General features: G+C 42.3%; 2 protein-coding genes across 4 annotated transcripts in view; one reads left to right on the top strand and one right to left on the bottom strand.

The window, feature by feature from the left end:
• Positions 1-809: 809 nt before the first annotated feature.
• SLC35F6 (solute carrier family 35 member F6) lies at positions 810-23,250 on the bottom strand. Of its 2 annotated transcripts, XM_088152506.1 has the most exons (7): positions 23,038-23,170; positions 19,581-19,722; positions 11,904-11,976; positions 10,690-10,861; positions 9,058-9,270; positions 7,805-7,915; positions 810-5,689 (listed from the first exon to the last, which is right to left on the bottom strand). In XM_088152506.1, exons 4-7 carry the CDS (start codon positions 10,850-10,852, stop codon positions 5,208-5,210), a joined length of 969 nt encoding a protein of 322 aa, XP_088008632.1. In that variant the 5' UTR covers positions 10,853-10,861; positions 11,904-11,976; positions 19,581-19,722; positions 23,038-23,170; the 3' UTR covers positions 810-5,207. The 2 variants fall into 2 exon arrangements, with proteins under 2 accessions (XP_088008632.1, XP_088008631.1); XM_088152505.1 differs by lacking the exon at positions 19,581-19,722 and having other exon boundaries at positions 23,038-23,250.
• Positions 23,251-23,467: 217 nt separating this feature from the next.
• The window catches only part of STMN4 (stathmin 4), a 43,965-nt gene continuing 39,646 nt past the window's right edge, over positions 23,468-27,786 (top strand). The window contains exons 1-3 of one of the 2 annotated variants that reach the window (XM_088152509.1): positions 23,468-23,606; positions 23,922-24,019; positions 25,702-27,203. The gene's annotated coding sequence lies outside the window, so the exon portion shown is untranslated. Of the gene's footprint in view, positions 24,020-25,701; positions 27,204-27,786 lie in introns of both variants that reach the window. The other variant, XM_088152507.1, reaches the window with a different exon arrangement.

Genomic DNA, 27,786 nt, shown 5'->3' with positions numbered 1-27,786 from the left:
GAAACAGCAATAGGAAAATCAGTGCACCCTCTTAATTCAGAAATCTTTGCATGTGCTTCAAAGGACACATTCCAGATCTTGTTTTCATTGCTAGGATATAGGGAGCAGCATTAAAGATATGTTTCTGCGAAGTCAAGTCAAATTTTTGAATTGTGCTGAGCTCCTGGTGACTTCATGACACACCCATGTAGTCTTCTTAGCTACAGTACAGAAGTGACCTGTCACTGCCATCTTGCATGATTCTTTTTGAATTCCCAGTGGAGATTACAGGATTGGGGTTTTCTGTTAGTCTCCTATCCAAGTATTAACCAGGCCTGTCACTGCATAGGTTTGGAGCCCAAACAAGGTTGCCCAGATTCTGTTGCACTACTGAAATCAGGAAAACTTCCCCCATGGCACAGGAAAAATTGCAAGGTAACCCTGCTCCCACCTGGGCTCAGCTGGCCATTTAATCAATCACAGCTCCCATTTGCTTGCGATTTCAAAGGATCCCACAAGGGAAAATTATTCTTGGAAGTAACTAGTCTGTTCTTCCTAGAGCTACAAAGCAGCTGTGACTTTAACCTGTGTACACATCTGGTTCCATTCTGCCTTCCTAGATCCTACTCCCTGCTGCTTCTGATTGGGATCCAGTTGATCCTGGCCAAGCTTGGGACTGACTGCAGAATCTGGAGTTCACAGAGGACTTGGATGAATACTGTCTCTTTTTTTCTGTGCTGAGTGTCAGGCCTAGCCCAAGGAACTCCAAGAGACAATGCTAATTCAGTTCAGCTATGTTTATTAGCTACAACCTCCAGCAAGAATCTTCCCAGACTAAACCCCCAGTTCCCAAAGTCCTCCAGCCACAACAGTGTGAATTCCTCAGGGAGGTGCCAGTCTCATCCTCTTGATCCTCCTACACGGTTCTGGCGAGCTAAGAAAATGCTTGTCTCCCTGAGCTTGGGCTTCATAATTCCATCCCATCACATGAGTTCCCCTTGTCCCAGTTCTTCCTCCTGACTTTGTCCATTTTCTCACCACTGTAGTAGATTCTGTCCTAGAGCACCAACTTGTACTGAAGATGCCTGTGCTGGCACCTTCCTTTGCAGCTGTCCCAGAGGCCTCTGCAGATCAACAGCCCTCTCATTCCCTGCAGACCATGTTCCAATGCCCCTACGTCTCACCCTGGCTTGCAACGTAAGAATAAATGCCTCTGAGCATGTGCAGAACTCTATCCCTGGGTGAGATAAATATTAAAAGCAAAACTGATGGCAAGAGCATCCAGAATATTGCTTGTTTTGGGAAGGAACCATCTTTTCATTCCTACTTAATGGAAAACAGGCCATCTTATTAAGGCATAATAAAGTTTATTTGGGCATTGTATCTCATATGTACGCAGAAACTGGGTTTCATTAACCTAGCTTTAGGCTTTAGTGTATCTGGACTGAATGTCCTCTCTGGGCAATGACCTATATTGTGTGTAATGCCAGACACTGACAAAATAGGATTATAAAAACAGTATACAATCTTTGTGGAGGATCCCCTCAAAGAAACATTAATACACATTTCCTTCTATATCTTTTGCCCTATATGGATGGTTGGACCACTTCTTCCCAAGTCCAGAAAAAACATTGTTTTCCCAATTGCATGCAATCACTGCAGAAATATTTCTAAAGTAAAATGTTTATTTCTAAAGAAAGGAGGTCTTTTAGCAAATAGGCTCAAAGCACCAATTTATAAAAAGAAAGAATAACAGGAAATAGAAATGAAAGAATGCCATTTCTTTTGAAGAATCTCTCCCACATTTCTGGGAATTGCCTTGCTTTCCCTGCTCTGTTGAAAAAGGTCAGAAATGATCCTTCTTCCCCCCCCCCCCCCAAAATTAGAGATGCTGGGTGGCTAAGGCAATTAAGGTTTCTAAGCCTTCTTTTTCTGCCCCCAGCACCACAATCTGGCTATGATTGCTGAACACTGTCAACAATTTGAAGTGAAAAGCTTCTCCAAGCTGTAGTATATACCTTAAAACTCCGGGAAAAAGGAACAATACTCTACTCATTTCACATCGGAGACCCCTTCTATATTAAAAGATTGCCCACCCCTTACCTGAATGGTTCATGCAACCCTTAGAAATATAGTAGACTGCATAAACTCAAGTAATTCGTTATGTTCAGAGTGGCACAAGAGCCTTACAAGATCAGACTGCTATATCCCGGCATTTGCCCCTGCAGGAAATAACTGAGCCAATGATTCTGCCATCTCAACAGTCTGCAACGATTTGGTGGTTTACAAATATAATTTTAGTCCAGAGCTGATTTCAGAATATGCCCCTTAGGCAGTTGAGGAAGGGAGCTTCCTGTTTTGGTCGTTCAGTGCCTCTCCCTTTGGCCCAGCTGTGACTACCATTATCTCCAGCTGCATCAATCCGATGGATGTGATGGCCCAGAATCACGAGGAACATAATCCGTTCTATCTGAGAGGCATCAAATTGAGAAAGGCTGAACTTGTGCATTACAACTCTCCTCCAAATGAAAACTCCGAGAAATGAAGGTGATAAAACCCTAAGTTGGGTTTGCTTAATTGGAGGCACTGCACTTCATAAACACTTGTCAAATGAGCCAATCGTAAGAGTATCTTCTTTCTTGAATGCTGTTCTAAGTTTAGTGCTTGGCTTCCAGGTTAACAGGATCAGGAATAAGGAAAATCTACACATATCCAAACAAAGCACTAGTTGCAGTCACCCCCAGATTAATTTCGTAAGAATGCTTATGCACTCTTTGTGAAATAGAGAAATCATTGTAAATTAGACTTATACCATCACTGGTATTTTGCTTTGCAGCATACTAGTTTTCAATTTATTTTTTTTTTAGGTATTTAGGTCAGACAGGTGCCAACATCACTATTCCCCTCTAAAATGAGTGGCCCGCTTCATCTTTGCAGCCTGGCTAAATAGCTCACCTACCTGTGTTTTCAATCTTACATCACTTGGAACTCAAGCAAGCCATAATTCTGCACTTTCCCAACATTAAGATATCTAGCAATCATTAAGAGGAGGTCTACACCCACAGAATGAAAACCTCAGCAGCAGACTAACCTAAGGTCAAATTATGAAAATATGTATGTGCAAAGCTGCAGATCTATCAGTCTGAATTTTAAAGAGGAGGAAGCAAGACCTAAGACTGCCAGTAAGTCTAGCTCATGAAAAATCAAGTTTTTTTTTTTTATCATGAAGGACTTGAACCTTGTTTTAAAAAACTAAATAGTCCATCAGTAAGTTGTGTACCAACACATTATGCTGGTTACATCCAGACCCCCAGTGTATGTGTGAACACCTCCATATGTTGTCATTTGATTATTGCTGTCACATGCCTATTGATCTTTTCAAATCGTAGTTCTCTTCATCTAGGTACTGTTCTGAGACCCACCCCCAGCCATTCCTGCAGAGACTTCAGGAGAGCTGTGCTGATGAAACATTATTTTAAAAAGTCCACATTAAAAAAATAAATTTCAGCTTAACAGACATGAAAGGATTTCAAATCAGAAAGTATTTTATTGATTACAAAACTGCGTTCTTGTTAATATCTCCCAACTTGGAGAAACCCAACCGTTACCCTTATCCCATGCCCCAACCGAGTATGACCCAACAGTGTCATCAGCTGCCAAGGACACAAGGGCAAGATCTGCTCAGCACTTAAGAAAGCTGTCAAGGAGAGAGGGATTGCTCATGCCTGGACAATTGATCTCAGGTATCTTGATGGCCTTACTTAGGACGTCCTGGAAAAGAAGGCACCCTTTGTGCAATGGAGCCCCGAAGATCCATCAATAGTCCACAGCTCATCAGGATGTCTGCTCTATCATGGGCTTTCTTCTAAGGGGGGCTCAAGGGAGGACAGTAGCATCTTTGGAAACAGCAATGGTCTGGAAATGAATCATGTGTTCTCTTTTCCTACTAAGTCCCTATTTCCTCCTTGCTGCTCAGACAGGCGTGGATAAGTGAGCAGGCATCAAAGGAGTACATCAACTGTGCCAAAGGCCCAACCTGCTTCAGAAAAAATCCTTGGCACTTGGCCTCTAAACTCTAGGCCTTTTCAGTAAAAACAGCAAAACAGCACATATAAGTAACTCTTTTGCTCCCTCCTTCCAAAATGTGTAACTGCATGATCCCAGGGCCACTGATTCTTTTTAGCAGCTTGAATGGCTTCACCAATCCCAGATCTTGGGTATCAGGGGGCAAAAGATGCTGGGCTGTAATTCCAGACTGTAGCCTGTAGCATGTAATGCCCTTGACGCCCAGGCTGCTGAATAAAGCAGCTCCCATCTTACTACCCAAACACCAGCATGGTTGCAAGCCAGCTTTTGCCCCAGGTCAGCAGCACACTTCTCACAAGCACAGGGAAAGCAGCAACTGAAAGCCCTTCGCTAGACCTCACTAGGGCAGCTCTTACCTAAAGGATCAAGAAAAAGGCAAAGAATACATAGGCAGATTAGGGAAACATTTCCCAATATGATGTTCCCTCTTGCATCTGTTGAATTAAAATGCCCATCTTCTCCATCCCACATGGCCAATATAGGGAAAGGAGCAAGTTAGGGAAGGTCGCTTTGGAAAAAGTAGTGAGAATGAGAAATTATGAAAATTGCAATTCAGGGAAAGATGGTTATTTGCACTCTTCTTTTTTAAGTAGAGTAGGCAAGATTCTGCTTGGCAGAAGCATGAGAGTATCCTTTATGCAGATTGGACTACTGGGGACAAGCAAATGTCCTCCTCCAATTGCTCTGTGATGTTACTTTAACAGAAGATAAACAATGAAGTGACAGGTACCCACCCATATGTACAGCTTAGGAGCTATAAGGTTTCCAGGAAACGTTGCCAATTACATCCACTGTCCCCATCCCAAAATGCTGATGATGAAAGATGGAGCAAGATTTTAGATGGCTTCCCAGCAACCCCAGGAGAGAGCCCATAACCACTTGAGGGCTGCTTAGCAGCAGCAGACCTCTACTCTGTGCTGCTAGAGAAATGGTAAGCTTCCTTTGCTTCCTTCAGTAAAGGGGAAAAGAATGAAATGATGGAGAAGTATCTAGATGTTTAAAGTTAAGCAAAGCATCCCCAGAGCTACAAAGCAGATCTTGAAACCAGTTGAGCATTTTTAGCCTGATCTCCCAGCAATACAGGCTAATTCGTTCAATAAGAGGTCCAAAGTTGTGGTGCAGCAGTAAGAGTTCCATTGCCATCAACTATCTCCATTAATGGAAAGCTCATCTGTGGCCAGGAGACCTTCTCTATCTGCATCTCTGGCTGCAACCCCTGCTGGTGGCCTCCCCCACGGCAGGCGGGCAAGGAGGGGCTGGTGCAGTCCATTATAAAGGGCAGCTCCAGCAAGGAGGATGAGGAAGCCAAGGATCTGCAGTCCATGAAAGACCTCCCAGCCAATGGCAAGGCTGACAACCCAGATGACCATGGTGCGCAGGCTATCAAGTACCATCCGGGTGGTAGCGCTGATCTCTTTCGTGACACTGATGCCAGCAAAGTTGAAGAAGGCAATGCTGCTGATATTGCCCAGCAGGGCTACAGCAATGAGTGGCAGGTGGCCAATCTGGCAGAAGGCATCTATAGAATCTTCCAGTACTTGCCGTGGGCTACCGCTGAAACTGCCCCCAGGAATGAAGTACATGGGCACCAGGATGATGGAGAGAATGACGAACCCAAAGAAACCTGTTAAAAAGGAGGAAGAAATGAAGGAGACTGAAACCCAGGAGGATCATGAGTCTAGGTTATCCTCCAATTGGCTCCTGTCAAAAAGGTAAAGACGTCTTTGAGTTGGGCTCAAGTCCTGGTGATCACATGGATGCAGCCATGCAGTTTCATTGGCAAGAGTAAAGAAGTTGCTTGACATTGCTTTTTTTAATCTCCCAATCTGGCTACACCTCTGGAAGTTCCTGCTAATCTCCCACCTGTACCCTATTTGGCTTCCAGGTCCAGGCAAGATTGGCCAGGTACTGCTACCTGCTGAAACTCCAGGAGACATTCAACTTAAAATACTTTCCAGTAGTCACAAAGCTACCTTCTCCAACCTATAGCTGTCTAGATAGGTTGAGACTATTACTCCCAGAATGCTCAGCTTTGCTCTCTGGGAATTCTGGGATTTGCAGTCCATACACAGCTTTCCTTTCCTTAAGGAAAGTGATCGCTAAAAAAAGGCGATATTTTTCTACAAGCGAGAAAGGAGGAAAACTGGTCACTTTGGGAAGTGTAAGAGAGTAGGCAATTCACAGGTGCCATCAAAATCTGAAGGAAGGAAACTTACTTAACTATTTGCATCATTTCTGATTTTGAATAGCAGTGTATATTGTGTCTCCTGCAATAGGAGACCTTCCATTTTTGTCTTCTCCACTGTCATTTTCAAGCTGCCATTCTCTCCCATGACAGCTTTTAACTAGATGTTCCAGGTTAACACTTGGAACTCCTGTCTAGAATGGCAATTATGCATTTAATTTCCTGCTGTGCTTTATCTAAGTCCTATGCCTTTTTCAGTCCCAGACAGAAAAGAAAGCTAAAAAATTTATATAGGGCAGAGATGAAAAACCTTCAGTTTGCCTACCCCATCCACCCATAGAGTCTTTACATCCCACCTTTTCTTCAGGAGCCCAAGGCAGCTTAAATAGGCATCTCCCTTCCAATTTACCTTACAACAATCTTGTGAAGTAGATTAGGCAGAGAAGTGATTGATCCAAAGTCACCCAGTGAGGCAGATGGTGGATTTGAATGTGGATTTCCTTGGTTCTAATTCAACACTTTAAAGCACTATACTCAATTCCTCTGATGGGGAATGCCCCCTATTTACTTTTCCATACAGCGCACAATTTGAGGGCTTTGAAATGTCACTTAAAATGGTAGGACTGAGGAGACTGTCTTTGAAATTGGATTTTGATGAATTTTAAGCATTTGGTGCATGTGAGAATTCCTTCTGCAGTTCTTCTATTTATTTTTGTCACTGTTCTTTTCTTACTGATTGTTTTAAATCATCTTTGAGATAAAAAGCGGCACATAGATACTTTAAATTTTTTTTAAAAAGGCAAATACGTGGAAAGACCACTAATATCCCACTAGAAGCATAAGTTACTCCATTATCCAGAGTTTTTGGAAATCTGCAAAGGTCTAGGCCAATAGGATAGATAGAGAGAGGCAATCTGGAGAAAGGAGATGGAGCTGTATTTCACAGATAGCGTTCTAAGAAATGTATCCCTTCCCTTGTTTTTATAGATCTGAGTTAGTCATAATGAGGAATTGAGTCATAATGACTGGGAAATCATCTCTGTCCCAGTTTGGAAAACTAGAGATAACTAGAGAGCTCTTAACTGTAACCAATGAAGATGGCAGCTCTCTGGGCAAATGCTAAACTGCCTTTCTGAACATGTCCAAAATGGCAGCCATTTTGTCCTTCTCTGTCCAGGACATTTGAAGTTGAGTGTCTGGCGTTCCTGCCACTTTGCCAGATCTAATTCAAGGTGCTGAGTTAGCCTATCATAGTTCATAGAATCATAACATTTATGGGGACTATCTGGACCACTGAATATTTGGTTCAGGAATACAAATTAATCCCATTATTCCATGTCCTGTACACTGAGGTAATAGAAATAATCTTTTGGGGAACATCCTTTTAGCCACTAATTCACTGCTGTTCATGATGGTCTTCATGGAACATAGGAATGGCCCAACTGTAACAGCAAACTATTTATGAACCATCTTTCCATTCCATCAGAGATGGTAGCCCGTGGTCCACGTGACCCCAGACCTCCATCTGTGAACATCCCAAGATTGCTTACATACCTTCAGTGCCAACAGCCTGCAGAGGGTGAACATTGTGTTTGTAGATAAACTTCTCCTCCAGCACCATCTGAATGGCCACAATAACCTGGGCCATAATGATGAGAAGGTCACCTATGGAGAAGCAAGAATCTAAGCATTCCATAAGGAATACCTTCCCTCTCTCCCACTTATTTACTCTATCAAATCCTGAAAGGAAAAGTATATGAAATAACCATCTATTCTGTTACGTGTGGAGATAGATGCCCTATGCTTCTTTCTTTTTCCCCAAACAACATTTATTGTTATTTATTACATTGCATATTAGGTTTATTGAAACCACTTAATTTAATAGAAATGCATGATATAAAATAATAAACTAGGCACTTAGATTCCATTTAACTATGTACTTAATGGCAAATAAGCATTCTAGTCTTTAGTTGTTTAATATAAATAATCTAAGCCAGCTGCAACAGCCTGTGGCGTGGAATGCTCTAACTGTGAATTGCAGGAAGAAATTGTTCTTGACTTGCTGCCAATCCATTTCACCGGACAGCCCCAAGCTTTAAATATCTGTCATACGATAGCAATGATCCTCTAGAGGTTATACCTGTGTTAAAATCAACCATGTGCTTAGTCAGGATGCAGCCCATAAATGGAGGAGATAGGATGGCTTAGACTCTGGAAACCTTCTCCTTAAAAGCTATTTTGGAACTATATGAATATTTTTTTTTAACCTAGATAGACTGTTAGTACATAATGATCAATGACCTACTGGATAAGGTATTGATTTTACCTTTCCCTGCTATATAAATTCAATGGTAAGAGGTACAGTATATTTATGCTCTGTTTTTGGGGTGCTATTTGCAACATACATATCAATTTCCCCCAAACAGCTCTCCAGATGTGTTAGAACAGAGCATCTGTAGTTCTTGGTCAATGATCCTGTGGGTTGGAAATTCTGGGGTCGTACTCCTGCACTATGTGTGGGAAGTCTGAATTAGAGTGATGAAATCTAAAAAAGAAAGTATGGGGACACTGCTTTCTGAACTAAGATGTCTGGGATTGGAGAAACAGGAAAATGTTCCAACCTAAACATCGCAATGCTAAAGGAAGGAGACAGTAGCATGGTCAGGAAGCATCTTTGGATATTGAGAACATCTGGCAGGAATGTGAGTCTGTGGATCTCTGGTTGAAGGTGAGGAGCATGAGTTGCAAAGGAAAGCACTTCAGTACAACCGCAAGGCCACTGGTTTTAGAACACATTCCCTGCATACCTGTGATGATCTCACTGAGCTTGTGGCTTTCATCATTATTGTTCAGCAAATCTGCCAGCCCAACCACCACCAGCCCTACAATGGTGATCAGGATGCCCAGCCACTGGCTCAGAACCAGCTTCCTTCCCAGGAAAGCTACTGAGAGCAGGCCAGTAAAGATGATCACAGCTCCACGCAACATCTGAAAGCTAGAAGCGCTGGTCATGTTCAGAGCTGGAATTGAAAAATGGGTAGTGGGGAAAGAGGGGAAAATGATGATCAGAGAAGAATTTGCAGCAGGAGAAACAAAGTACGCTTGGAAGTTGGGCTACAGATCTGATACCCAAAATAGAAGAGCTTATGTTGTTCCCCACTCTTTCTAGACATTATTGAGTGCCAAGAGTTTTTCTTCCTCCAGGATGGGAGATCAGGGGAAGAAAAATTATGGTAAAGAGGCTATACAGTACAGAATAAAGAGTGCTTACATGAGGGAAATCCTTCCATTCTCTCTCCCCAACTTGTAGGTGGTTATATCAAGAGTTGTGCACTACATTCCAAAACGTTATTTGGCACTCTTTACATGTTCAGTTTCATCAGATGTAAACTATGCATTCAACATATTGCCTTTCCAGGCAAAAAGCTAGTCTTTAAAAGAACTCTCTTTTAAAACTCTTCAACTACAAACCAGTGTCAGTTTGTGCAGAGATATTTAAACAGCCAGTTATTAAAGACAATTTAAACCACCAGATATTAAGTCCTGTTTAAAATCAGTTAGTTAATGGGAAAATCAGACATACTTCTCAAGGGGGTTCTAGAACAATGGGATCACCTTCAAACTACAGTGCTGAACAAGTGTAATTTAATTATATTAAAAACAAGATCAGCTTATCAACATTTATATTAGTACAGTACTAGTTTCTACTTGTCACAGCACTTCTTCTGAACTGTTTGCTTTTCCTACTACATTAAAAACAGCTGCTTCTGAATGGAATTATGATTGCATTTTTAAAACAGACATACAACCCCCCCCCCCAAGCAAATATTGCCATAAACAATTGTGGTTAGCATGTAACCTTTCTTGAAACAGCTCCACGGGTAAGAGCATATTTGCCCTTTCTAAGATTAATGCTGCATCAGGGATAAAAAAACAAAATCTCCTTTTTTCATACAGGTTGTTGGCATCGTTTTCATATGATAGTAGGAGAGTACTAGTAAGATAGTAAGGAGGGATAGCCCAGTAAGTACTGTAACTATTATAGGATATGTATGCCAAATAGTTCTGATTTATATTAAAAAGAGTTAAAAGGTATAAGGGAGAAGAAGGTATTTGTCAGCCTTTTCAGGCAGGCAAGCGCCAAGGAACAGACACCTCAGGGATTTTACTTTATTGTTGTAGGATATAATAGCAGAATCTTGAAAATCTGTACACATTCCTTGCTTCTTTTTAAGGACAACGAGGTCAAGGGAGGGCCATTCTGAGCCTCTTTCTCACGCTTTCTCCTTTCCCAGGGCTGATCAACTGTTTTCCCTCTCCCTCCTCCTCCTCAAGGCCAGAGCTAAACTCCTCTAGAGTATCATATTCTTAGCAAAGCTCCCCCACCCCACTCCCATGCTGGGTTTTATGCATGAACATCCATCGGAAAACACACTTACCCACATACATGAGGCTAGTCCCTGTCATGTCACATAGTGCGGGAGGCAGGAAAAGCAATAGGTTAAAGGGCTGAGGAGGTGCCATGGTGGGCTCTGGCCTCCGCTGGTCGCTGCAGAGCAGGAGGTAGAAGACAGCCAGGCAGGAAAATTCCCCCAGAAACATGCCTACCGCCTGGAATGCAAGCCAAAGGGTTTGTGAACTACTGGACTGTCACGGATAGCAAATCTCCAGCAAAAGCCACCATCCCCTCTCAGCCCCCTGAGAGAACTGGAACAGATTACCAAGTTGGTTTGGATCAAGGATTTGGACTTTCCAGTGTAGGTTCATCACCATTTCAACTGTGTTTACCCTAAAAGACTCAGTAGATGGCAGCGCTTGCTCAATCATGATTGGCTTTGGCGGCTAAACAAGATCAGACCTAGATAGGAATTGGATGGGAGACCAGTAGGAAATCCTAGGACTGTGGATGAGTTGAAAGAACATCTAAGAAGACGCCAATGGCCCACCATTTGTACTGTTGCCAGGAAAACTGTACTGATGTGGTGAAACAGTAATCAGGATTTGAACTCAACTCAATATGATGTTTACTTTTTTCTTTTTCCCACCCGACTGTGGACATGCAGCTGGAAACCTGCAGTAAGAGCTTGAGATATGCCTGTTAAAATACTCTATATGTGACTTGGTTACATCTCCATGATCTCTATGATTTCAGCTTGAGAAATGCTGGCTTGACTATCACCCAGGATCACAAGTAAGTCTCTGGCATACAACACACCTTAAAAAGGGGCAGGGCTTCAATTGCCCAGCTGGGCCTGTTATTTTGAACCAGTGACCATTGCTGCCAATGCCCCTGCTTAGCAGCGGTGAAAGGGCAAAAGGGCTCTTGACTTCATACATGTTGATGAATGTTGGAGTGAAAATGGGCTGGCTTGTTTCCTTAAATTTGAGCACTGTAAAGAATTTTGCAGATTCGACACAAAAAGGGAAAAGAAAAAAAGAGGAATTTTAACACAGAGGTAAAGAAACACTGGATTCAAGTATAGGAAGGAAGATTCCAACCCTTGGCATCACAGAAATGAGCTTGGACCAGCGTTTCTTTACTGCAGCAATTTTAAGATGTGTGGAATTCAACTCTCAGAATTCCCCAGCTATCATGTGATTTAAAATGGTTTAGACAATGAAACAAAGTAGTGCAGAATCCTGCCAATGTTACCTGCAGAAAGGGATGCTGGAAGTTGTGTGGCTCTGTTCCACCACAGCCTGGTGCCTTTAGCTTGTCAGCCCACCTGAAAGGAAGGGGTGAGCCCTTGGTTAGAATACGTGTCCCCAAGCTTTGGATTTATATCACATTTTGGCACACTTGGGATGTGAAACGTTGTTGTAAAAGCTTGTGCAAAATGGCAATGGGGCCTAATTGGTTCATCCAATGGAGGACATAATCTACTACAAACCACTGATTTATCAGATTGCTACCTGCCATTCTACATTGCTACACTGGGGATCTCAGAGGTCAAATATACAGATGCCTGTGCTATAGACAGAGTTGAGTATGTGGAGTCCTTGGGGTTCTCAGAGCTTGGCTGTTTCCTTATGAACGTTTCATTACCCGGCTAGGTAACATCTGCAGTGCTAGAATGAAATGGGGTTTCCTCTCTGTTTATATACAGTGGTGTGTCCTGGCAGTGTTGGTGGGGCTGTGGGTTTTATTTTATTCTCCCCCCCCCCCCACACCCGGTAGTTCCTTGATTAGGGCATTGTTTACTGCTGATTGTATGTCTGGTGATAATCTTGGTGTTAATCTCTGTTTATCTGGGTGATGATTGCTGGTGAGGAGATGTTCTGGCGTTTTGTTTTCTTTTCTATTGTCACTTTTGAATAGTGTGTAGATGTTGTTTATCTCTATGTGCCTATTGATGGCTGCCTTGTCTGAATACCAAGCTTCCAGGAATTCAGAGTTTGCTCTCTGTATATAAATAGAGAGCAAACCCCATTCCATTCTAGCACTGAAGATATTACCTAGCTGGGTAACGAAATGTTTGCAAGAAACCAGCCAAGCTCAGAGAACCCCAAGGACTCCACAGTTCAACCCTGAGCTACACATATTCTCTTCAAGAATTGAGTATTTCATGTAAGAAAGGCCTTGGAGGAAGCCAGGTTAGAAGTGGAGGTATAATAACCCAATATTTGCCAAAACATTTCTATAATATTGCTTAGATGGCTCTCAGCTCCTGAAAAGGCAAACGAGAATGCCTCTCTCTTTCTTACCTCAAGCCAAACCTGTCTTCTTAATAGATGGGGTGGTGGCCATTGGAAATGGCCATTTTCATTCTAACATTGTAGAAGACACTTACTCTGACTTAAGTCAGCTCTGCTAGCAAGGCCAAATTGAAAGATATGTGAAGGATCGCTCTTTGAACGCACATTAGTACTGCAAACAACTTTCTCCAACTTACAGCTCAACACATCAGAAGAAAATCAGACTGGGAAAGGCTGTTCATGACCATAAATTAAGCAGTTACCAGTATATTGGCTTTGCTCATCTTGTAAGGGAAAAAAAATGCTCTGTGATACATTCCTTTGCCTGGACCTGCCCCCAGCTTGGACACCTCACTGCAAATAAAAGTTCAGAGTTTATTCGCTGACACCAGGCCAAATCTCTCCTCTGGTTCCTGTAACTGGAAACTCTGATATAACAGACAAAGTAACACAAGAGCAGATCTCTCACAGCTCAGGTGTCAAAGCTGCTATTCACCTATGCCAAAACTAACATTTGAAGGAAAAAAAAGACACCCAGCAGTTACGTCATATAGGAAGCAGACCGTGGCTATTGCTAAACCTATATTGATGGGGATTGGGGGCTTTGGGCAGGAGGGGGCAGCTGGGTTTTTTTACATTGCAATTTTTCAGCAATGCTCATGGAAGGTAGGGCTGGATTGGGGGACTGTTTTTCCCTCGTTTGACAGGGATTTTTAAAATCTTTTTGAATGAATTAAACCTGACAAAAACGGGTGAGAAGCAGTACTGTCGCTATTTGATTGGTTGCAAAATATAGCACAGGATCTTGTTAAGCTTTAGCAGCCCCAAAAGGGATCAGGATGCAAAGTGCCCTCCCCGACTTCCGTACTGGTGGAATATTACTAAGAAATACACCCAAGACAGAGTTGATAGGATACAGAATGCTATGCTGTATGTCATGTCTCAGCCACTACCTGTTCTGCAGGGGCAAGCCAAACCAGATCTGAAAAGAGTATCTGTAGCATGCTGAGATTCGAAACTGTCATCATATCAGATGGAGTAGCTATAAAGGCTTTTAGTTCATTACAGAACAGCTAGATCAGAGGAAGGAGCATAGCTTAGTGACAGAGCTACCCTGCATGCAGAATAAATCCTCAGGTTTAAATCCTCAGCAGCTCCAGGATGGGTAGGGAAAAATTTATGTCTGGAAATGTGAAAAGCCTCTCTGCCAGTCAGCATTGACAGCATCAAACTAGATAGTTCTAGATTCAATGTAAGGCAGATTCCTAGAAATATTTTTGCAACAATGCTTTGGCCAGGTTTTTCTACCAACACTGGAAACAGAGAAAGGACTCTCCATATATTGCAGACTGCACATCCCATAAATTCTTATTGCTGACCATGGCTGGGATGGGAGTTACAGTCCATCACAGCTGGAGGGTCTAAAGTTCCTCTTTTTGGCAGAGAGGTCTGCCTCAAGTTGGTTGGGAATAGGGCTGACTTTTGGGGTGTACATATTTTTCTAACCCTTCAAATTGCAGATGCACCAATATTTCTCCTCCCCCTTTTGATGAATAAGCATTGGCAAAGCATAGCCCAGTGCTTCCCAAACGTGGATAAATTACCCAAAATTGGGTAAAAGTGGTTTTTCTTTCAGTAATGACACATGAAGCCATTACCCAATCACAACAGGGATATTTAAATTGACTTAAAGATTGCTGTGTATACTAAAATATATTCAAAAATCTCCCAAAGTATTCCTGTTAAGATGAAAATTGATGAAATTACCAATAGTAATTGTTTGAAATGACATAAAGATCATTCAATGATATTGTTTTTATAATACAGGTAGTCCTCAAATTACGACCATTTGTTCAGCGACTGTTCAAAGTTATGATGGTGCTAAAGGAAGGGACTTATGACCAGTCCTCAAAGTTCTGGCCATTGCAGCACCCCGGGGTCAAATGAACAAAATTCAGGCGCTTAGCAACCAGCTCACATTATGACTGGTTGCAGTGTTCTGCAGTCACATGATCACCATTTGAAACCTCTCCTGTTGGGTTCCCAACAAAGTCAATGGGGAAGCCAGCAGGGGAGGTTGCAGGTTGCTTGGGTAAGTTTTCCTCACCCACCACGGCTTTCTTTGCTCACATGCACCGCCCCTCCTTCCGCCCTTCACTCGCTCGCACACACCCACCAGGTTTTGGGTAATGGAGGAAAAAGTTTGGGAAGCACTGGCATAGCCATTTCAGCACAGAACGTGACTCTAAATTGAGTTAGGGGGATCCAGTTCTATGTTTCAATGAGAACAGAAATCATCTTTAGGAAAATGGGAAGGGGAAATTTCACAGTAAAAAAGATAAAAAATGGCCACCGAAAGGACAAAATCAGCTCTCACCAAGTCCTTAAAAATGCAGGTGTACCACCCACCTATCAAAATGTATTTATTAGACAAATAATATATGCCTTAACAGGTTTGGAATGAAACCGCAGGAAAGAAACTTGTTGATTAAGCAAATAAAATGCTGCAGAACTACAGAAAGGCAAGAGTGATTCAAAGGGTGTCATCCAGTCCAACTAATTAGTGGCTGAGATAAAAGCCTTTATAAAGCAGCCTTATCCAATCTGGTGCCCTCCCATAATTCCCATCTTCCCCAACCAGCATGGCTATGTTACTAGGATGCTGGGAATCATCGTGCTACAGATATGGTGGGTCCCAGTTTCCCAGCACCTGCACAGCTTCAAGGGTTTAGTTCTCCTTTGCAAGCCATTTGTTTCAAATTATCAAAATAGTTTTTTAATTTAAATCAAGGTTTCATCCCCCTTTTTCCCTTGGGAAATCTGTTGGGGGACTACAAGCCAAGAATGCAGAAGGCTGAAGCAAGCAGAAGATGGGGGGTGGGATTCACCCATTTTGTTTCTGACCTCTCTCCTTCTCCCTCAGGGAGCAGGATGTTCAGAAGGGAGAGACAGATCTTACCAGAGGGACTCATGATGTTAGTCTGAAGGCCACAGATGGCTGAAACTGGTTTGGTTCACAAAACAGGCTTAACTATGCTCAATGGGAAGTTTGTGGTTCAGTGTGCTGTGGGAACTCAGCCATTGTTTTAGACTGTTGTGTGAATTAGGCCATAGTATTAAGCAAAATGGCTGAATTTCAGTGGCACCATTCCAGACTTTTTCATGGGGTGGGGATGGGGAAGGGATTTTAAGGGTGAGGAAGGGAATGATTCCCATTCCTACCCTAACACCCCCTCTCACCGAAGTCCAAAACGCTCTGGTGATGTCACCAAAAAGTCAAAAACCTTAATAGCTGACCCAAACCTTGAAACTTTACCCATTCCTGCATCAAACCACAATTATTTGGGCATTTCAACATGTGGAAGACAACAAAATGAGATACAAAATGCAGTAACATGAGAGCTAAGGAATGATGACAAAGGCTAATTCAGAATAGCATAATGAGGAGGGACCTGAAAGAATTAGGAGTAAGACTATTTAGATCAGGGGCAGGGGCAATATGACTGTTGGAAACTGCTAAAGATTTACCTGAGACTTTGTACATGCAAAGCCCCTGAACCATGATCTCTCTCCATCTTGCCAGTATGTACCAGCAGACTGAATACAGGCAAAACCCCAGCTGGCTAACTACCTATTATTTATTCCAAATTTATATGCCACCCATTCCCAAATAGCTCTGGGCAGTCTCAGATATAACTGTCATGCTCTTCCTACTGCCACTTCCATCTAAACCCCTTAAAAATTCTTGGAGAGGGTATCTGATCATTCACAAATCACATGAGGTTGATGTACTATAACACAATGTGTGCAAACAAGTTTAAAGCAGCTACTGCCAGTTTTTTTTTTTAGCTAAGCTAGGAGAATTTCAGACCCAGATAACCTCCCCTGAAATGTCATGACTCGTCATCGTTCAGTATACTTGCTTACTCATCACTAGAGTTTGCAAGAAGGAGAAAAAACAAAATCTGTGGCAATGATTTCACTGATGAGATCTGTAAGAATCAGGAATACAGCTACAACTTCTAACAGTTAAACAGACTCCTCAGTGTTCACAACCATCAGAGGAAACCTATAAGTGGGGGGAATGTGACCAGCTATTATGAGGTAGACTTAAGAAGAACAGAAGCCTCAGACTCAGAGCAACCTTTCCCAATTGCATGTCCTCAGGGAGCTAGATTTGGTCAGGTTGGCTGGGGTTTATACAAGTTTATACTCAACCCATTCGGAGGACACTAAGTTGGGGAATTGATAACACATCTATAGGTTGGCCCCAAACTGGGATCAATGGGGAGGGCTGGAGAAAAACCTTATGATCTACTCTAGTGTTATCACCAAAGCTTTATGGAAAAATTCTCAAAGAAAAGTCAAAGATGGTACCAGAAAGGGGGACTCCCAGGCAAAAAAAAAATCAAACATGCTAGTGGGGAAGAGCAACAATGTGCTATGAGCAGTCTAGGAAATGATGATGCAGAAAGAGAAATCCTTTGAGGAGCCTGAACACTGAAGAAGCCTATGACAAAAGGAACCACCTGCACTGGAAGAAAATGAACAAAGTTGATATGTGGAGCATCACAAGCATGAACCATGGGAAGTTAGATATCAAGAAAGAAATGACAAATACCAAATAGGCATTCTTGGCATCACTGAGATCACTTTTGGTCAGATGAGTTTATGGTGTACTGTTCTGGAAGTGACACCATCAGAAGGAATGCAGTAGCGTTGATAACAAACAAACAAAAATCACCCAATATTTGACAGCTTCCAAGCATTAAATGAAAGAAGAATGGCTGTTCAGATCCAAGCCAAACCTCTGAATGTCCCACTTGTCCAAACTTATGTACGAACAACAGAAGTATCTGAAGAACAGCTCTATGCCGACATTCAAGAAGTGTTATAACAAGAGCTGAAAAAAGATAAGAGTATATTTTACGGGAGATTTCAACACCAAAATTGGAGATAGTGAAGAAGCAGAAATTGTTGGCAGATTTGTTTTAGAAGAAAGAAATGAAGCAAGTGTCTACTTAGTCTACTTCCATCACAGAAACTGGCTGAGGATTACCAATACAAGGCTTGTTCAACCAAAATGCTGTTGTACACTTGGACATTGCCAAATGTATTGTACTGCAACTAAACTGATTACATGTTATGAAGTCAATGATGGAAAAACATAGTTATCTCTGTTCAAACTTTCCCTGCTGCAGATTGTGACTCGGATCATCAACTGCTTGTAGCCAAAGTCGGCTTTAATTCAAATTCTGCAACGACAAAATGAATATAGTACCTAGGAAAGGCAATATTGACAAGATTTCAACTCTATAGGTCAGTGTTGTCCAAACTTGGCCACTTTAAGATGAGTGGACTTCATGGCTGGCTGGGGAATTCTGGGAGTTGAAGTCCACTCATCTTAAAGTGGCCAAGTTTGGACAATACTGCTATAGGTAGTTAAAATAAATTCAACTTAATTAACTTGATGGAAAAACAGCCAGTTGCACTATGGAAAGAAATGAAAAACATTATCAAATAACAGCCCAGAAACATTTGTCACTTTGTGAGATGGGCGGTATCTAAATTTGAAATATAAATAAATAAATAAAATAAACATGCCCCATACAAAAACCCAATGAAAGCCATCAGAGGAAACTATCCAAATGGCTAAGGAGAGAAGGAAAGTGAAAGCCACAGCTAACAAAGATGAAGCAAGATAGCTAAAGGAGGAATTTCAACTTAAAGCTAGAAAAAATGACAAAAAGTACTGGGATGAGCATTGGAAAGTAATGGAAGACAGCAACTGAGAAGGACACACTTTTTACCCTAATAAAGAAAACTCAGATATCATTTCCTGCAGGCGAAGAAAAAATAAGGGGAGAGATGGGGGAAAAACAAATGATCAGAAGAAAATAAAAAATGGAAGGAATATACTGTATTAAGGAATTGCATATAACGACTAATGTTCTTCACCCCAGGACAAACAGAAATCAGAAGTAGAGTCAGATATATTGTTGTTATGAGCAGCCCAGAGTTGTGTTTTAAGATGGGCGGCCATACAAATCCTTTAAATAAATAAAATACAGTGGTGCCTCTAGTTACGAACTTAATCCGTTCCGTGACTCTGGTTGCAACTTGAGTTGGTCTCAAGTCGAGGTAAAGTTTCCCATAAGGTTCAATGTAAATATGGTTAATCCGTTCCGCCCTCCGAATTTGGTCGCACCACGAGGCAAATTTCCCCATAAGGTTCAATGTAAATACGGCTAATCCACCCTCCGAATTTGGTCGCACCCCGAGGTAAATTTCCCCTTATGGGTTCAGTGTAAATACGGCTAAACAGTTCTGAAACATATGCATTTTATTTTTAAACCTCAAAAACATGAAAAAAAGTACAGTACAGCACAGTATGAAGAGGGAGAATGGGGTGGGGAGGCAGTTATTGTTTGGAGGGAGAGTCCCCCTCCAAAGGGACATCGGGGAGATCTCCTTCAGGGGTTTCCTCTCTTCTTTGCCTCTTAGCTGCAGGCTCAGTTCTGGGGAAAAACCTGTCTAAAGTCAGTTGCCAGCCTGCTCTGCATTTTCTTTGGAGCCATGCTGACAAGCACACCAAAAACCTTCCAAACGCCACAAAACACACCACAAGCCTCACCGAACGTCTCCTTGCTACCGCGATCTCGCCCACAGGAAGCCGCAACCACGTGGCAGCAGGACAAATGGCTGCGGATCCGGTTCGTAGCTCAAGGCGGAGTTCGCAAGTAGAGGTAAATTTTTGGGGCCGGAGCTGGTCGTATCTAGAAAAATTCGTAAGGAGGGGCGTTCGTAACTAGAGGTACCACTGTAAATAAATTAAATATTGGAGGACAAGATAGCAGGGGCACTGAAGGAGTTGCCAAGAAGAAAAGCCCCTGGAAATGACAACATTTCATCAGAATTGTTTAAATCAACAGCAACAGCAGCAATTACACAATTAAGTAAAACATATGGGATGCCAGCGAATGGCTGAAAGACTGGAAAAGGTCAGGTTCATCCCAATCCCCCAAAAGGATGACACCCACAACTGTTCCAACTACTACACAAAAGCTTTGATTTCATATGCTAGCAAAATAGTGTTGAAAATCATATAATGAAAAAAGAGCTGCTCAACATCCATGCTGGTTTTAGAAGAGGAAGAGGTACTTGTGACCACATTGTGGGTGTTTGTGGGATCCCGGAACAAGCATGTGAATTTCAGAAGGATATATATTTATGCTTCATTGACAATAGCAAAGCTTTCGACTGAACTAAAAAATTATCCAAGTATTTGTAAGAAATGAATGTTCCAGAATGCTTAATTCAGTCAATAAAATCATTGTACACAACAAAGAAGGTGCTGTCAAAACACAGACTAGTTTAAGATTGGAAAAGATGTCTGGCAGGGCTGTATTCTATCCCCATTTCTATTTGATTTATATACAGAGGCAGTTTTGAGGAACCTTAACTAAGATGAATCAGAACTGGAATAAAGATCGGTGGCAGGAACATCAACAATTTCAGAGATGCGGGCAACACTATATTACTGCAGAAAATGAAGAGGATATAAAACAAATTATTCTAAGTCAAAGTAAAAAATGAAAAAGCTGGATTGCAGCTAAACATGAAGAAGAAGTTTAAAGTAATGAAAATAGCTGGAAATGGTGACATCAAGATAAAAATTGACAACAAAGAAATTGAATCAGTCCAGGATTTTATTTGATCATTCGGTTCCAAAAATGATCCAATAGGAGATACTTAACCCCAAATTAAATGGGTTTCATGGGCCGTATCACTTGGCCATGCTTCAGTGACTAGGAAGAAGATATGGAGCAACAAGGCCATCAATCTCAATACCAAGTACAGAATAGTAAATATGATTGTTTTTCTATAACTACTTGGGATGATGAAAGCTGGACAATAAAAAAGTGAATAGGAGAAAACTAGACTCCTTTGAATTATGGGTTTGGAGATGTCTACTGTGCACACCTTCAACAGCAAAAATTACAAACAAGGAGATTTTAGATTGCATCAAGCCAAAACTATCACGGGATGCTAAGACTACCAAGCTCAGGCCATCTTATTTCGGCCATATTGTGAGATCAAATTCCTTAGAAAAGTCAATTATATTGGGAATAGTTGGAAGTACTGGAAAACAAGGCTGGTAAAGAAAATGCTAGATTGACCCTATCAAGTAAGAGACTGGTTTAAATCTCGAAACGTTAAATGAAATTGTAAAATATTGGAAAGAACGAAGAGAGTTGATCTTAAAGGGTCTGAAAGTTGGGTGAGACTGAACAGGTAAAGGCAAACAGGTTGGGCAAGGCTGCCTAAACATGATTGCTCCCATATGTCAGGCACTATTAGCAAGCTTTCTATCCTCTTCCTAATAAGGTGCAGAAATGTATATTTGTTTCCATTCAGAACCCACCTTGACATGACATTTTTGTCCCACTGAATAAATCAGGCTTCACTACATTCCTCTTCATTCAGAGAAGTGTTATTTCAATGTGTTTTGCTTTTTTCCCTTCTACTGCAATTTTGATAACAAACTTGAAGTATTATAAATCAAGTGATAAGAACAGTCATGGGTCAACCATTGGCTGCCTTGTCAGCCTGGGATCTGCTGTCTCCTGTCTCCTGTTTTTTATCTCCAGGAGCAATTCCCTCATTTACCAAGAAGTCAAGTCTCAGACAGAATAGGCAAAGCAAACAAAGAGAAAAAAAGGTGATGAAGTTAAGGGATAAACCCTTCCAGGAAACCGGAGGCCCTTAATATATGGAGAAGGAAGAAGTTTTTTTTATCTCCAGGATACTCCCTCATATCCAATAAATGGAAACAGAAAGGAGAAAATCTCCACAAACTGAGGGTTTTTTCTCCCCCTTCTCCCATTTGCATTCAACTTATGCACACTGACACCTCTAGCTTATATGGCTGCTGTCTGCATCTGATAAAATATGCTCTGGCCAGTTAAAGCAGATGCCGCAGTAAAGCTTGGCGGCAGGGCTTATGCATCGCCCTGAGTTTGGCTTATTTGCTTAGCCTGATATCTGATCCCAGCCACTGTGATCTGTAAAGCAAGGTGTAGAGCAAGGCATGTTGTGTGAACCCAACCAATGCGGATTATTCCATTAGCCATGGTGAAAGAAACCTGGGTTTAGCACAATATGTAATCCAAGTCACTGTCTAGAATGTGTCCTCCAGACCAGGGTTCCTCAACCTCAACAACTTTAAGATGGGTGGACTTCAACTCCCAGAATTCCCCAGCCAGCATGGCTGGCTGGGGAATTCTGGGAGTTGAAGCCCACCCATCTTAAAGTTGCTGAGGTTGAGGAACCCTGCTTCAGACACCTCGCTATGTGATAGGAACATCAGAAGAGCTGTGCACGATCGAAGTCCTTCTTGTCTCACATTCAGTTGCACAATGGCTAACTAGTTACTTCTCAGAAGGTCTCAAGCAGGAGGTAAGTCCTGGAGCTTGATGGTCTCCTGATGACATTTCCCAGCAACTGGGAACAAATTGGCTCAGTCCACATAACACATTGGCCTATATGTAATGGGGTTCAGTAACCGTAATTCAGTGGGAACCCATCCCACCATGTTGAGCAGGCGATCACCTTAAGCCATAATATGACTTATTTTGCAGGTGTATCAAGTAGGTAAACCTAGCAACTATGGGTTAATGATCCGGGTTAGTCCATTACATGAGCTCACCCCAACTCTGATAACTGCAAATAATGTCTAGCCAGCATGACTCAACAGAACCCAATTATTCTGGAAAGAACGGCATTCAAGCAAGCATTAGGAAAGGGCCATGGCAAGAGACCCTTCCCCTTCCATGCTTTGGCAGGATGGAGGATCTCGGTGACCTCATCACAGACTATCTCCCCCCCTCACCCCCATTCCTTACACCCCTTTCGCAAGCCTCGGTCGATCTTCGGGCTCTCCCGTCTGGTCTTTTTCTACGGCAGCCGCTCTTCCGAAGCCCCATCTCGCCCGACTGCCTCCCACCCCACCCCACCCCACCCCACCCCAGCCAACGCGGGCAGACTGGCTGAGCCGCTGCCGGGCCTGCCTCCCCGGTCCCCCGGCTTACTTCGCGGAGAGCGTGTTGATGGAGCCGGTGACCAGCATCAGGGCCGCCAAGCAGAGCTGGTACCTCGTCCAGGCCATCGCTGCTGCCTCCCGCTCCCAGTCAGGCGGCCCCAACTATCCCCCGCAGAGGCTCGGGTGCATTTCCTCCTCGGCCCGTCACATGACCGCCATCGATCAGCTGACAGCCGGGAGCGATCGCGGAGGCGCCCGCACTTTGCGAGCCTCCTGCTCGGCAGCGAGCGCGGGGGAGAAGCTCGTGATTCTCTCCTCCCCCCCCCCTTGGAAGTTGAAGGATGCTTTCTGGGCAGGGTTGGATGGCAGAGGACTCCCTTCGGGCGCTAAGCGGAGTCTATGCCCTTTACTGAAGGCAGGCAGGAGTTCAGCCGGTGAAGCTTCCTCTGCCGTTCAGCTGGTTAATGTCAAGAAGGATTTTGTCCTTAGCTGCTCATCTCCCCAACGATCACAACTTGCATTGCTTGTGCTGCATTCCTAGGGGTGACGGTTGAAAAACTAATTTGAGGGAGCCAAGCGGTTTAGGGAACGAGGCAGGGATTTCACTGCATACATGAAGTAAGTAAGGAACAACAGAGCTGGGCAGAAATCAGGCTTGCTACAATCAGATACGAAATGGAAACTGCAGATAGGGAAGAATAAGGAGGTGTTTCTAATAGAGGCCCCCACACTGGCTGATCTCAAAAAAACTAAGGAGAATTAGGCTTGGTCAAGACTTGGATGGGAGACCACTAAGATATTCTGTTCCTGAAGGCGAGACTGAGAAGTTGAAAAAACATCTTGAAAGAAAGCAATGCAAAGAAAATTCCATGGATACGTCCAAGTAATCAGGAGAAATCCAACACAATTTGTTTTTCTTCTTTACTTTACAAGCTATGCTTCCGGATGGTGAGATCAAATTGCCGTAGACTGGTGATTCTAGCTCCAAGTGTAAGTTGGCAGCACAGTTACATCAAGAACCAGAGCAAGAGGTAAAATTAATAGTTTTATGGAGGTTACTTGATCAAGAGGCTAGCATTTTTTTGAATGTACAAGGAGATGGTCCAAGAATGCATTCAAATAAATGACTTGCATTCAAAAGTCTGTTAACTTACCTAACCTTCTATGAATAATTACTATCTATATGCAATCATCTTTGGCTACGTGTCCCACATTTCATTTTACCAATCATCTCCTTTTACCATTTTCTCCTCTCCTCCAACCAGTCTGACAGAGCAGCATATTCTTTTGCAAGGATAATGCTGCACAAATTCAAATGAAGTGATTTGTACTCCAGGAAAGCGTATGCTAAACCACTGTTATTCTATAAAATGTCACAAGACTATATTGTTTTCATTTAGTTTAGTCAGTTAATTTCTTTAGCTTTATTATGTTGAATACATTTAGGAGCAAAGATCTGTGTGTGCTTATTTTTTGAGCTGGGCATAACTAGGCCAGTGATGAGTGCCCCACTTTGGAACAGTAGCAAGACAAGAATGTAATGGTATTGGAAGTTACTCTGCTTTACCACACTGGGAAACTTCAATGTGCTGAAGCCACACAACTGGGAGTGACTCAGGACTTCATAGTTTCTGGGAATCTACCCCTAATAGTTCTAGACACTTGGATTCCTATGTTATGCAAAGTCAAAATGTCATTTGCTTGATTTTGACTTAGAATTGTGTGTGAACCAAACCATTGTGGTTAAGGTAGTCATGGCTTAGCATTAACAGGAAGCCAGCCATTCAAGAGCCAGTTTGGTGTAGTGGTTAAGGCACCAGGCTAGAAACCGGGAGACTGAGTTTTAGTTCCACCTTGGGCACAAAACCAGCTGGGTGACCTTGGCCCAGTCCCTCTCTCTCAGCCCTAGGAAGGGAGCAATGGCAAACAACTCCTAAAAAACCTTACCAAGAAAACTTCAGGGACTTGTCAGGGCGCTTGCCAGGAGTGATAGAGGTGCTCTTAATGTTGCATTTATTGGTGGGAAAATGATGGTGATTCAAGTGTAGGGGAATTTTCTATAGTTCTGTTGTCATGGTGGGCAGATCATTAATTAGAGAGTTTAGCTGCATAGGTTCTCCTGAGCTTTCCAGGGATGGACAACTGATTAGCAAGGGTTACTTTCAGAGGCTGGTCGAACTAAAAGCTTTCCTCATGTCTTGAGATGTTCTCATCACTCAGATACTAAGATGCAGTCTCTTTTGGATACTCTGTGATCCCCAAAGTTTCACCATTTTCTGTTTGGATCTGTTTTTTCTTTTCATTGTTTTGAGATTACCCATAGTGACAGGACATGATGATAGACTTAGGACAACATGCTAGGCTAGGTTAAGATGGAATTGATTAGTTTGTGGTTCACATACTGTGGGAACTCAGCGGTTATTTTAGCATGCTGTGTGGACAAGGCCATGTTAAAACCATAATATGGGTGTGAGAAGTCTTTTTTGTTTTTATTTAGTCATAGCATATTCCATGAATACAGCAACTGTGATTTGTTAGCCTGGCCTTATTGTATTGTGTGAACGTAGACACTGAGCACCATACTTTACATTTTCTTTCATACTGGCTCATGATCTTTCAACTTTATCTGTATTTCTGTTTCTCACATAGCAGAACTGAGTCATTTTCTTCCCTTTTGAGTAAGTCAAACTTTTCCTCCTATTTTCTTCCACAGGTATGAGCATTATCTTGAGTTTTCCTGGACAAATCCTGCCCGGTCCCCAGGCAAAGCTACAAAATCTGGTGAGGGATGGGATGAAGTGGAGTGGAGTGGAGAAGAGAATTGTTAGAGGATTCAAAGCCATCCAGGATCTGACCTTCTTCCAGTGTTTGCTGATGTGTCATAATTGGGCTAATATCACAAACATGGGCAAAGTTTGGCCCACAAGAAGCTGTTGGACTACAACCCTCATTTTCCATTGCATTGGCCTCAATGCTCAAGAGCTCAAGAGAATTAAGAGTTGACAACATCTGAAAAGGCCATCTTGCCCCTCCTTGCAGAAGCCATTGTTTTGTTCGGCATCCTACGTGTGGTTGGGTTGCTTGCAAAGCTGTGGGAATCTCAGCATGTCTTTTCCATTCTGCAGGGTCTAAAGAAAGATAGTGATAATAAAGTGGTGAAGACAAAGCGAAAGAGTCCATCATAAGCCTAAGTTAGCAATGCCTGACTAAATATAGGTTCTTCTAGTAGATAACAACTATCAAGAAACACAAAAAAGAAATGGAGAAATAAAATCCAACAGAATAGCAATGGCTCAGCCCAATTTGTTTCACACCTAGGTGAAAACACACCCATTGCTGTGCAAAATATTTTAAAAAGGTTACACATGTGTGAACTGAGGTTTTTACTGTAGTTGTTCAGAAGCACAAACACTGAAAGCTCTTTTAGTCTGCTGAGCTTGACGATTCATCTTGAAATTTCAAAAGCTTCTAAAGCATATTTCTAATTTCTCCAGGAGATTTACCATGCCCAAGATAACATAAAAATCATACCTCACATTGCTTCTGGCATTTTGAATTATGTCTCATTAGGCAGCTGATGAATTTGGCTGTATGGTTGACTGACCACATTTTCTTGAGTTGAGAGCCAGATTCAATACCTGACAAGATGTGTCAGGTATTTTTAAACATTAAGAAGCTATTCCTGGCTTATTACTCTTGAGTAATGGAGCTGTTTTGCCTGGAAACTTAAACACATGCTGTGCATTAATATCTACTGAAGCCTCCACTTCTACAGATTGGTCCCTCTACTTTTTGTTTTTTTGTTAACTGTAGCAGCTATTTCTGAAGTCTCATATAATGTCAGATTCTTGGCTTGGCATTACATTCTTTGCCTGGATTACGCTCTCTAGAACTGCCTGGCCAGCAGGATAGGCCAAAGTACTTACATCAGTCTGTTGTGGAAAGCAACTTTCAAAGCTGACTTTACGGCTAATCAGTCTAAATGCAAGATGGCCCGTTGACTAGCTGATATGGACTTTGTCCCCTGCAGAATCAAATCTTCCAGCCCTTCTCTGCTACAGAGGAAGAGATTTTGAGAGACTGCAAGCAAATCTCTGGGAGAACAGAGAAAAGGAGTAACTGCTGACCAAGGAAGGACAAACTGGGATTTAACAAGTAAAGGGGAAGCAAGGGCAATGCTTGTTTCAGCAGGCTTGTTTATTTCTGTAGAAATAGGTAAGCATTTGCTATTAGAATGTTGATTTATGTTGATATGAGGGTGCTAATTAAATCTTTGTTACTTGTGTTTATGTCTCTAAATAAAATAAATATTGTATAATTCCCACAGTTGTCATATATTTTGGGCTGTGTCAAGGATCTAGCTTTACAGACTTGAACTCATCACTTTTCTTTCAAAAGCTGGAGCTATGTACATCTGCAGCTGAATAGTAAAGTGAGCAATTTGTAAAGTGACCAGCACCCTCTTATGGTCTGATCGGAGCAATGCATCTGACATTAGACTTTTTCCTTCTTAACTCCTTTGGAAGCTTTTGTTTCCTGTGGAATTGGACAGCTCTGTAAGTTATCTTTTTCCTCAGAGCTGAGTGTTTGAATGTTAATATTTAAAGTTTAAAAGGGCTACGACATTGGAGCTTTTTCTGTTTAATAAAGTTTAATTTTGTCTATACCCTATGAGATTGGTTTAGCTCCAAGGAGAGAAGGGCTGAAACTTCTAGTCCAGTGTTGTCCAAACTTGGCCACTTTAAGATGAGTGGACTTCAACTCCCAGAATTCTCCAGCCAGCCATGCTGGCTGGGGA

Source organism: Python bivittatus, unplaced genomic scaffold, assembly GCF_059951505.1.
Source record: "Python bivittatus isolate LINGU-HERP-01145 unplaced genomic scaffold, Pbiv_v1 ctg000690_np1212, whole genome shotgun sequence".
Lineage (NCBI taxonomy): Eukaryota > Metazoa > Chordata > Lepidosauria > Squamata > Pythonidae > Python > Python bivittatus.
Note: the sequence above shows the minus strand (reverse complement) of the source record. Positions and strands in the feature narration are given on the sequence as shown.